The sequence below is a fragment of the Oncorhynchus tshawytscha genome, linkage group LG10 (assembly GCF_018296145.1).
Source record: "Oncorhynchus tshawytscha isolate Ot180627B linkage group LG10, Otsh_v2.0, whole genome shotgun sequence".
NCBI classification, from domain to species: Eukaryota; Metazoa; Chordata; class Actinopteri; order Salmoniformes; family Salmonidae; genus Oncorhynchus; species Oncorhynchus tshawytscha.
This window is the reverse complement of record NC_056438.1, coordinates 60,599,596-60,611,928: the sequence shown is the minus strand read 5'-3', so window position 1 is coordinate 60,611,928 and position 12,333 is coordinate 60,599,596. Positions and strand designations below refer to the sequence as shown.

At 42.5% G+C, this 12,333-nt stretch overlaps 1 protein-coding gene across 2 annotated transcripts; it reads left to right on the top strand.

The window, feature by feature from the left end:
• Nucleotides 1-203: 203 nt before the first annotated feature.
• LOC112260567 (aquaporin-4) lies at nucleotides 204-6,632 on the top strand. Of its 2 annotated transcripts, none has more exons than XM_024435791.2 (5): nucleotides 204-571; nucleotides 1,510-1,927; nucleotides 2,172-2,333; nucleotides 2,963-3,043; nucleotides 6,027-6,632. In XM_024435791.2, exons 1-5 carry the CDS (start codon nucleotides 483-485, stop codon nucleotides 6,300-6,302), a joined length of 1,026 nt encoding a protein of 341 aa, XP_024291559.1. In that variant the 5' UTR covers nucleotides 204-482; the 3' UTR covers nucleotides 6,303-6,632. The 2 variants fall into 2 exon arrangements, with proteins under 2 accessions (XP_024291559.1, XP_024291560.1); XM_024435792.1 differs by lacking the exon at nucleotides 204-571 and adding an exon at nucleotides 578-719.
• The last annotated feature ends 5,701 nt before the right edge of the window (nucleotides 6,633-12,333 follow it).

Here is a 12,333-nt window from a genome sequence, read left to right as displayed (position 1 = left end):
AGGCAAAGGTCAGTAGTTCAGAGCAGAGTCTGAAAAGTACAGAACGGCAGGCAGGCTCAGGGTCAGGGCAGGCAGGGGTCAGTAATCCAGGGTGGTGTGACAAGGTACAGAACGAAAGTCAGGGCAGGCAGAATGGTCAAAAACAGATGCAGGAATGCCCACATGCAGGAAAGCACCGAATTGCATGCAGCAATTGCACCCTTCTCTTACAATTGGGAAAATATTTAGTTTGTTTCAGCATGTTTATAATTCTGATAAGAACAACAGTTCTGAGTAGGCTAGGAGGACAAAACAATATTGCGGTTGGTCAGGTGACTCCATCACTCTATGCAAGATTTCTGCAAGAGTTATCTCGTGGGCGGGAACTGCTCTGCCCTTGATACTGAAGTCTCCTCCTCCTCTGCAAGCTGTTTGCTTAATTCTCGTGGGGGTGATGCCCCGTTACTAACGCAATAAAGCTCCTGGATGCAATCCACGGCACAATGCATGGATCATTTTCATCGGACAGACCCACTACTACTTCCTCCTCCCCTCTCGCACTGTGTCATTACCAGCCAACTGCTGCCTGCCTGTAAGTAGACATTTTGGGACTATTTGTTGGATTTATTTATTGTGCAGTACAAAGAACAGGGAGACATTTCTCTCATTCAATCGGATTGTTGCAGAATGAGTGAAGAGAAAGCAATAGAGGAGAGTGGGAGATCTTGTATTAATTTATGGTAAGTTCTAAATGGAGTTAGGAAAATTGTTATTCGAGAAATAATAACGAGGTAGAACACAATGCAAACCAGTTATTTGCCATGTTAATGCATATTGTTTTTACCCTCATGAATACAAGACAAGATGTGAGGTGTGAGTGAGTTGATATCCTCAGTTAATGCATAACCTATTTATAAAACATGGAAGCATTTGCCACACTTATCCATGTAAATAAATGTATGTTATTGATGACATATTTAACTTGTTAGACTTAAATATGATATAGCTGTCAAACATTTTATCTTCTGATATATAATATTAACTAAAGTCATAAAAGTCAAATATGAGTTCTGGTCAATCATTAGGTCACTGGGTTTAGGTTCTCTATGGGTCAAGGATGTGATATATTGCAGCTTCCAAGAGAGTCACCTGTTTTATTTGACAACCCCCTCCCCTCTCTGTGTCACTCTCTTTCTTTCTATCAAGTATCTTCATGTCCCCCCTCTTCTCTTTCACTCTCTCCATTTCTCTATCCTCATTGAACCTAGTCCATCGTTAGAGTCCAAGTGTACCCACAATTTGAAAGTAGTCTACTATAAACTCATTGATTACAAAATGACATATTGCATCCCTCTGTGCTGTCTGGCATAGTGTCACTGGTTCAATTCCCTAGTGGAGTAATAAATGTTGTGTCCAGGAGCAAGTTCCCTTCCCTGGAAGGGCTAAGTGAATTTCAAGGCATGCAGACAGATAGATATCTTCCAACTGAGGATAATCATTTCATTAATATATTTATTATTACTTTGCCAGGAGCTGCCTGTCGGCGTGTAACCAGCATCCCATGATGGTGGCATTCAAAGGAATCTGGACCAAGGACTTCTGGCGGGCTGTCTCAGCTGAGTACCTAGCAACCATGATCTTCGTCCTCCTCAGCCTGGGCTCCACCATCAATTGGGCGGCCGAGTCAGACAACCCTCCCCCTGCAGACCTGGTCCTCATTTCATTTTGCTTCGGGCTGGCCATTGCCACAATGGTGCAGTGCTTTGGTCACATCAGCGGTGGCCACATCAACCCGGCAGTCACTGCAGCCATGGTGGTGACCCGGAAGTTGAGCCTGGCCAAGGGTGTGTTCTACCTAGCTGCCCAGTGCCTGGGAGCGATCACTGGGGCAGGGCTCCTCTACCTGGTGACACCAGTGTCTGTCAGAGGGGGCCTGGGAGTGACTATGGTAAAACATATAGATCGGCCTGTAATCACAGAATCTGTATTATAGCCAAACAAGTATAGCAACAGTCAGGGTTGACACTATGCATAAGATAGTATTTGAATCTATTTAGCTCTTTTGGGACTATTCCATCAGGCAAGCTCAATCAAGCACAGCTAAAGTATTTGAAAATATACTATTTGAACACAGGTCTGGGATAGTTTGTCATGAAAAGTATTGTTCAGTCACTGTTACTCTTGTTCCCCAGGTGAACCCCAAGCTCAACGTGGGCTGCGGCCTGTTGGTGGAGCTCCTGATCACCTTCGAGCTGGTCTTCACGGTGTTCGCCACCTGTGACCCCAAACGCTCTGTTAACGGCTCGGCTGGCCTCGCCATCGGATTCGCTGTAGCCATCGGTCATCTGTTCGCAGTGAGTGTGATTCCATTTCTCACTTATTAGTGCTAGAATTACAGCAAACCTGAAGGCCTCAGAAGTCAGACATTACATTTAAATCAATGCATCTATGGAATAAAATGTGTAGTGTGTTGATGTAGATTGATGATGTAGTTTGTACTTTAATCATCATAATGGTGAAATAGTACAACAGGTATACCATAGAACATTAGTTCACAGTACAGTAGAGTATACAAATGTCTCTCAGACCTGCTCTCACATACACATCCTCAATGGGTACCGCTGTTGCAACTCCATGGCAACCAATCACGAGGGAACTACCTAAACCACACTGAGCAAATGAATGCTCCTGAAAGCGACATGCTACCTACTTCTCTTCACAGCGCAGCTTGATTTCAATGTGCTGCTTACATGCCACTAGATTATCCCTGCTAAACTAGTACCTTGTATACCTATGGAATACCTGCATTTAAACTACCATTCCCACAATTATATAGGTTTCATTTTATTATGATCTACTTTATGAATTCATGTGGAACAATACGCTACTGTAGATGTTGTGGCAGCTCTGGCTAGGTCTTGCTCCATCTCTCTCTCTCTACAGTCCCCTCATGTTAGCATCTCTATGCCCTGCTTTGTTCTAGATTCCATACACAGGAGCCAGCATGAACCCCGCTCGCTCCTTTGGACCTGCAGTTGTCACCATGAACTTTGAGAACCACTGGGTAAGAAAGAAACTGCTGCAGCCTTCTCACCCTCAAAGGCCCATCCAAGATAGCATATTTGGATCCTTGGAAGTTGTGGAAACATACAGTACATTTTTGGTTTCCCATTGGTTCTGGGAATGAAGCCATAAGTTTCCCAAATGGCAAAACTGGACATTTTTTAAACGTTCTGAGAACAGAAGTAAAAATGTTGCCTGTTCTGGGAATGTACATGTTTATATTGCAAGGAGGATCTGAGAATGTTTTTCTACGGTTCGCTGAAAGTTTTCTTTGAAGGTTTTATTAACTGAGAATGGACATTCTAGGTTATATGGAGGTTTTTGAATAACTTCCTTAACTTTAATTTAATGTTTCAATTCCACTTCTAGATTTGTTTGAATTAACTATTTTGAACTCCAAGTACAGATAGGACACATGGAAATGCTCTCTCTTGGCTCGCAAGCGTAGCTACATACAATAATACCAAAGATAATATCATCATGTGAAGTGGCTAGTTAGCTGTAAAATCGCCCTTTCCCACAGACACACAGGGCGCATTGGGAGATGGTATTTGAAGGATAAACTATATGGTTATAAATAACATTCTTAGAATGTTCTTTGAACGTTACTAAAGTTCTTGTGTTTTTTAAATGTTGCTTAAATGTGCTGAGAATGTTCCATTCCCAGAACAGAATGTTGTGGGAAGGTTGTATGCTAAATAAATATAGGACAACCATGCTCTCACCAAGCTCCAAGAAACATATGGTTCTCAGAACATTATGTGCTAGCTGGCATACTCATACACAGTTGTGGGTGAAGGGCAGGGATTACATTGGGCTGGGGCCTGCAGGCACCTACTGTATGAGCCAAATGAGAGCCAGGATTAGATTAGGTTGTGTGAACTTTGTCTACAACAATATCTAATGAAAATCTAATCAGAATACTGGTATTGTACCCCGTGTCGCCCGCCCCGTATCGTCAAGGCATAAGAGACTCTTGTGCACCTACTTCTCTGACTGCTCACACAGGCTTTGCCACTACTATACAATTGCTGCAGACACACCAAGAAAAAGGAACATTACATATTTTTTTTTGGTCCAAGAAGCACTTTGAAGACGCTATTGTCCACATTTACTTATCCTCAGCCAACAATCAAACAACCCCATAGTAGAATAGTTTACATTTTCAATTAGCTTGTTGCATTCTATGTGAGAAGTGGTGCTTTTAAATTGTGTGTGCCACGGGGAGAAAAACATGCATTGATATGCATATACCCAGCCACTGCACTGTCACGGGAAATACACACATTTGAAGGGGGTTAATGGCCATTGTTAAAAAAGGAGGATCCCAGCTTTCCAATATTACTACATATTTTTATTTCTCAACTCCTAATAATGAGTGAACTGCATCATTTTCAAACAGGAGAATAAACAGAATGGTTTAGGTGTGTTTAGCTCTTGCCTTTCATGTTGAGTTTAGCTCTTGCTTTTCACATTGACCGGGGCCCAATGTTACATGGGTAAAGTGTAACAGATAGGCCTGCATTATATTTTTGGGACATTCAAGTCATCAATATGATGCTATCTAGCAACAAGATAATGTTTAGAGTTTGTGAGCTAGCTAATGATTAGCCCAATGGGGTAAAAGAAGATGGGAATTCCCATTCTTATTAATTAGCCACTGTGCCAGCCAGGCCTAATGCTTTTTGCTAAATAGCACACCTGACAGGCATGGACCAATATGTTATTCAACACTTTTATGGATGGGCAAATCGTATTTTAGATCGTGCCAGCATCATTTTATTTCATTGAATTGGAGTAGAATGTCCTTTTAAAAAGACACCAGAACTGACTTTCTCACAGTCGTTCTACAAAGAAAGAAAATATGCCACCACTGCTAAAAAATGATCTGGAAACACTGACCATCCATTGATATTTTAGTTGTTAAAGCCTGGACACTTCAAATGAAGAGAGAGCTTCAAGCCTAAAGTGGAGTGACTTTTCATGTTTGAATATAAAAAGTCACTCCACTGAAATGTCATAATCTGAGCATTACACAGAAATCACCAGCTATTTGGTTGTGAAGACATGGGGTAAACAGATGCCAGTTATTACAGCAGTGTATTAATAAAGAGCTGGTAGTATACTTTCATGTGTGCTATTTGTTTATATAGTTTAGGTTAGTGCATCATTGTGTGATAAGTGTTCAGGCCATCTCTGTCCTCCAGTAGCTAATGTTGTAAATATCATTATAAGTGGGGGGCAACGGTTGGGGTAGGGGGGCATACTGAAACTTAATAAGGTCACAGTGCATATCACCATGCCATAGCAGCTACGAAGGATTCCACCTAGTGTCGATCAAGGACATCTTAACCCCCCATAGAGGGCATGAGCGCTACAGACTGACATCAGCAATCCATAGAAACACAGAGTGCTTCATAGGTAGAGAAACATTGAAATGGTCAGGAAATGCTCTTAAAAAACATGTGTCATCAATGGTTCACTTGACCTTGCTACTAGGTATAGATTCATTCATTTCAGCTTCCTATTTCAGAATAAAATGAAAAGCACATCTGTGGTATAGACAACTAAAGACAGGTGTTCTGGACATTACCCACAGCATATGTTTCTTTAATTAATTATCCAGGGCAATTATTGTCACAGAGGTGTTCATAGTAGCATGGCACAGCATGGTGTGTGTGTGTGTGTTTATCTGGGTCTTGGGTATAATTAGGAAAGCTCCTCAGAACTGAGAGTGGTGTCATATCTGACAGGTGTTCTCTCTGTCTCCATGACAAATGTTTGACTTGGCAAAACCTAAAGGTACCTGGCTCCAATGAGAATGCCCATAAACTATGATTGCTGCCTCTTTACAGACATGACAAGACATGACATCTGGTCTAATAATGTATGACAGCTCTGTCATAACGCGGTATCCCCTAGCTCTGTCTGTGGTTATAGGTTCCTATTTGTCTGAACAGAGTTTTACCTTACCTGTCTTGCAGGTGTACTGGGTTGGTCCAATCCTGGGTGGCATCATGGCGGCTGCCCTCTATGAATACCTGTTCTGCCCTGACCCTGAGCTGAAGAAGATGTTCCGCAAAGTCTTCCAGAAGGATCCAGCTTCGGGGAAGTACAGGGAGGTGGAGGGCAGTATGTACCAGACGGAACCAGACGACCTGATCATCAAGCCAGGCTCCATCCACCACATCGACCTGGAGAAGGGGGAGAAGAAGGACCCTTTCCTGGACTCGACGACCGAGGTGCTGTCCTCTGTATGACTACCACGGGCACTGGAGAGGGAGACCAACCTATAGAGCAGGGGGAGATCCAGAGCGAGACACTTTGATTCTGGGTCCTCCACCCCTGTACCTATACCATAAGCCCCGTACCCCCAAACCCCATATCCCCATAACTAAACCCCCACAGACTCACTTCTCAGGCAGAATAGGATTGGTGCATTTCCTCTCAATGCATGTGTATTCTTGTACATGGTGGTGAGCCTTCCTCAACATTTTTGAAGTAACTGGATAATATACACAACCGTTCAAAAGTTTGGGGTCACTTAGAAATGTCCTTGTTTTTGAAAGAAAAACAAACATTTTGTCCATTAAAATAACATCAAATTGATCAGAAATACACTGTAGACATCGTTAATGTTGTAAATGACTATTGTAGCTGGAAACGGCTGATTTTTTACAGAATATCTACATAGCCGTACAGAGGCCAATTATCAGCAACCATCCCTCCAATGGCACGTTGTATTAGCCAATCCAAGTTTATCATTTTTAAAGGCTAATTGATCATTAGAAAACCCTTTTGCAATTATGTTAGCAAAGCTGAAAACTGTTGTTCTGATTAAAGAAGCAAAAAAACTGGCCTTCTTTAGAATTGTTCAGTTTCTGGAGCATCAGCATTTGTTGGTTCGATTACAGGCTCAAAATGGCCAGAAACAAAGAACTTTCTTCTGAAACTCGTCCGTCTATTCGTGTTCTGAGAAATGAAGGCTATTCCATGTGAGAAATTAACAAGAAACTGAAGATCTGATAAAACGCTGTGTACTACTCCCTTCACAGAACAGCGCAAACTGTCTCTAACCAGAATAGAAAGAGGGGTGGGAGGCCCCGGTGCACAACTGAGCAAGAGGACAAGTACATTAGAGTGTCTAGTTTGAGAAACAGACGCCTCACAAGTCTTCAACTGGCAGCTTCATTAAACATTACCCGCAAAACACCAGTCTCAACGTCAACAGTGAAGAGGCAACTCCGGGATGCTGGCTTTCTAGGCAGAGTTCCTCTGTCCAGTGTCTGTGTTCTTTTGGCCACCTTAATCTTTTCTTTATATTGGCCAGTCTGAGATATGGCTTTTTATTTGCAACTCTATCTAGAAGGCCAGCATGCCAGAGTCACCTCTTCACTGTTGCCCACAAATGCTGATGCTCCAGATACTCAACTAGTCTAAAGGCCAGTTTTATTGCTTCTTTTATCAAACGTTTTCAGCTGTGCTAAAATATTTGCAAAAGCGTTTTCGAATTATCAATTAGCCTTTTAAAATGATACACTTGGTTCAGCTAACACAATGTGCCATTGGAACACAGAAGTGATGGTTGCTGATAATGGGCCTCTGTACGTCTATGTAGATATTCCATAGAAAATCTGCTGTTTCCAGCTACAATAGTCATTTACAACATTAACAATGTCTACACTGTATTTCTAATCAATTTGATGTTATTTTAATGGACAAAATGGCCTTTTCTTTCAAAACAATTTCTAAGTGACCCCAAACTTTTGAAAGGTAGTGAAACTTTGCATGCTGCTCACCCTAACCAATTACCCATCATGTGAAATCTATTGATCTCCACAATCTTGTCCCATCATTATCTGTCCCAGCTGTGTTTGCTTGTGGCACTCTGCTGCACTGCAGAGTGATAACAAAAGACTACATTTCTGTAAGGGAAAAATGTCCAGGTCAACCAATTACATGGGGTCATGACACTGAGTTGGTAAACCAGAGAGGAAACATCAAGCTTATTATTTTGGGATTAGTGTCACATATTGAATATGAACACGATGGCATAAGAGATCTTAACTACATATGGTCGTTAAGCACATTATAGAACTCATGTTGTGAAGGAAAAGTTCTACCCAACATTTACAATCTTCAGCCCACTCCTATATTGTTAGTATTTATTTTCCATTTTCAGTGCACATTGGTCAGGGAGAAAACTATTAAACTTTACAATTTTATTTCTTTGTAGAAACATATGTCTTAAAACAGATTTTAATTGCCAAGCAACAGATAGACAAACCATCAGATATCAGTTATATAGATTTTCATAACCATAAGCACAAAATAGAATCAGCTCTTTTGATACATTTGGAATGATTGCATTATTATTATTGACTGTATTTTCATACTGAAATTATTCTTGTACTTACTTATGAAGTGGTGTGCCTGCTTTACATTGCTTGGTCTTGAAATGCTTGCCTCCATACCAACCACTCTGGATTTGAGTATTGCATAGATTTTAATGTTAGAATTGAATACTTGAAAACTGCACCTTGCTGCAGTTTCTGTGTTGATTTTGAATTTCATGAAATAAATTGTGATTTCCACATCTTTAGTGTGAACAATGTTGCTATTATACTGTAAGTACATGCAAGCCTTGGTTTGGCTTCTGTTAGTACCTCTCAAAACACAATACCATAATACTGTACGATATACCAAATAGATACAAAAATGTATTTCTGTCTCTGATATATAGCTCTTCTCATAACAGCTTTTAACAAATGTTACAGTTTAAAGCCAAAGGCTGGGTGGAGAATTGCTCCTGAAGAGTTATATCAGCTCACAGTAGAAGGCAGTAGCAGTTTACAGTAGCAGTACGACAGAAAACCATCTCAGCCATGATGGATAGCCTCCTCCCCTCTAGATAGTGTCTCCTCATAGCCAGACAGATGGGGATGATGTGTATTCTCTTTGAGTAAAGTCTGAGACTATAGCTCATAATCTCATTCCATCAGTGAAACACCACAGGAAAAGCTGGGCCACTTTGCCATATAGAGTAGAGGTGATCTGTCACAATCTCTATTTCCTTTAGAAAAGTACAGACAATTGAATGTGGAGAGAAGCCAAGCGAACTGCATATAATGCTAGCTAGGTGATGAAAAACGGTTGACTTAGGTTGACTGATTGTGTTAATGCTGTTTATTTTTTTTTCACTTTGGTTCTGTCATGGTTCCACCTGTCACCAGAGACCGTCCTTGTCATGTTTGTCGTAACAATGAGACCAAGGTGCAGCGTTATATGAATACATTCCTCTTTAATAAAGAAAGAACATTAAACAAACTAACAAAATAACAAAACGAACGTGAAGCTATATATAACGAGTGCTGACATGCAACTACACATAGACAATAACCCACACAACCAAAATGGAAAATGGCAACCTAAATAGGATCCCCAATCAGAGACAACGATAAACAGCTGCCTCTGATTGGGAACCAATTCAGGCCACCATAGATCTACATTACCTAGACATACAAAAAAAATACACAGGCCAAAAAACGCTAGATAGGCCAAAAACACACATACCCACCCTCGTCACACCCTGACCTGACCAAAATAACACATAAAACATAGATATCTAAGGTCAGGGCGTGACAGTCCTAGAGACATTAACGATACTCAGGTGTGTGCAATTTACTCATTATGATTTCCCTGTTAAAAGAGTTGTGTTTTCTGTTGTCCTTTGTAGAATATTGAATTGTTTACTGTGTGCAGTCGTTTCTTGAGTAAGTTTTCGAGATTTAGTGTTAGCTCTTTTTTTTTGCTGTGATCCTGCAGCTACTGTTTCTCAGGAAAGTATTATGCTCATCCTTAACCACTGATTCCTCATCTGGTCTCTTCTCTGCACCTGGGTCCAACCTTACCACGTTCCAGCAAGCTTCTGCCAAAACATGGACCCAGCAGAGATCACCCAGATCAAGAATGTTGGAACGCACCAAGGAGCACTGCGGGGGCGGCAGCAAGAACAACTCAAGATCCCAGCCCCCGAGCGGTATGACGGCCACCCAGGAGGATGCAAGGTGTGCCTCACTCAGTGTTCTCTGGTGTTCGAGCTATAGTCCTCCTCGTTCCACACCAATCGGCCATGATTGCCTACATCTCTCTACTCTCGGGCAAGGCCCTGGTGTGGGCAACGGCAGTGTGGGAACAGCAGCCACCATCCTGCAGCTCCATATTAGCCTTCATTGCTGAGCTGCGATGAGTACTCGTCCACCCAGTCGGAGGACGAGAAGCGGCCAGCCAAGTATTCAACATCCTCCAAGGGGCCAGACCAATGGCTGACCTCGCCATTGAGTTCAGCACACTCGCTGCCGAGAATGGGTGGAATACAGAGGCCCTGGTCACTGCTTTCCACCAGGGTTTGTCTAACTCTATCAAGGATGAACTGCACTCTCGGAAACCTTGAGTCCCTGATAAAGCTGGCAATCAGGATCGACAACCGCCTCAGAGAATTCGTGAGACAGTGCCTTTTTGACACCATTCTGGTTTCCTGAGCACCCCAAGCCACCCGAACCCAGCATTGAGGAGCCCATGCAGCTGAGACGCACGCGTCTGAGCCCACAGGTGCGTGACAGGCGTATTGCAAAGGCTGCTGCCTCTACTGCGGAAGTCTTTACCATCTCTGTGCTACATTCCCAGAGCTGACGGGAAATGCCAGGGCTCAGCAGGACAAGGAGAGACCTTGACGAGCTGTGCAGTTACCCCCTGGCTACCCGGTCACCGCAACCCTCTACTGGGACAACCGTCAGCACCAGATTCAACCCTTCGTGGACTCCGGGGGCCGAAGATAATTTAATTGATCAGGACTTCAACCAGAGAATTACAAATCCCCTGCGTGAAGTGACCCATCCCTCTGCAGATTCAAGCCCTCGATTGGTGGAATATCAGACCAAGCCCATTCTACTGAAGGTTGGGGTGAACCACTCAGACTCTTAGTTATATTTGATCACTGCTCCCAAGAATCCCTTTATTCTAGGGTACCTCTGGCTAGAGCTACATAACCCACTATTCTCATGGTCCACAGGGCACCTACTAGACTGGGGTAAAGACTGCCAGACTAAATGTCTAATAACCCCACCAAGAGTCTTGTCCTCCTGCATCCATTGAAGACCAAGACTTCTCCACTCTCCCTCCCGAAGTGCATGAAGATGGCGCCGGAGGGGATGGCTGCATTCTTATCGGCTCTTAACCAACTATGCTACTTTGTTTGTTTTTCGCATTGTTTGTAACATGTTTTGTACATAATGTTGCTGCTACCACCTCTTATGACTGAAAAGAGCTTCTGGACATCAGAACTGCGATTAATTACCTCAGATTAGACAGAGTTTTTCTTCAATGAGTCGGATGGGAGGGAGATACTACAGACACCCGACCAGGCCCAGATCCCAGACATTCGCTGCAGAAGGAAACAGAGATTTTGCCGAAAAAGATGGGGGTGCCTTCTGAGGATCAGGTGACGAGTGGCTAATCTGCCTTTGCCTTCCGTCCTGCTAGCTAACGATCAATCGATAGAAAATAAATGGGACAAACTGAAAGCACGTACAGTTGAAGTTATACATTTACATACACCTTAGCCAATTACATTTGATCTCGGTTTTTCACAATTCCTGACATTTAATCAGAGTAAAAAATCCCTTTCTTAGGTCAGTTGGGATCACCACTTTATTTTAAGAATGTGAAATGTCAGAATAATAGAAGAGAGAATGATTTATTTCAGCTTTTATTTATTTTATTTCTGGGTCAGAAGTTTGCATACATTCAATTAGTATTTGGTAGCATTGCCTTTAAATTGTTTAATTTGGGGCAAACGTTTTGGGTAGCCTTCCACAAGCTTCCCATAATAAGTTGGGTGAATTTTGGCCCATTCCTCCTGAAAGAGCTGGTGTAACTGAGTCAGGTTTGTAGGCCTCCTTGCTCGCACACGCTTTTTCAGTTCTGCCCAAACATTTTCTATAGGTTTGAGGTCAGGGCTTTGTGATGGCCACTCCAATACCTTGACTTAGTTGTCCTTAAGAAATTTTGCCACAACTTTGGAAGTATGCTTGGGGTCATTGTCTATTTGAAAGACCCAAGCTTTAACTTCCTGACTGATGTTTTGAGATGTTGCTTCAATATATCCACATAATTTTCCATCCTCATGATGCCATCGATTTTGTGATGTGCACCAGTCCCTCCTGCAGCAAAGCACCCCCACAACAAGATGCTACCACCCCCGTGCTTCACGGTTGGGATGGTGTTCTTTGG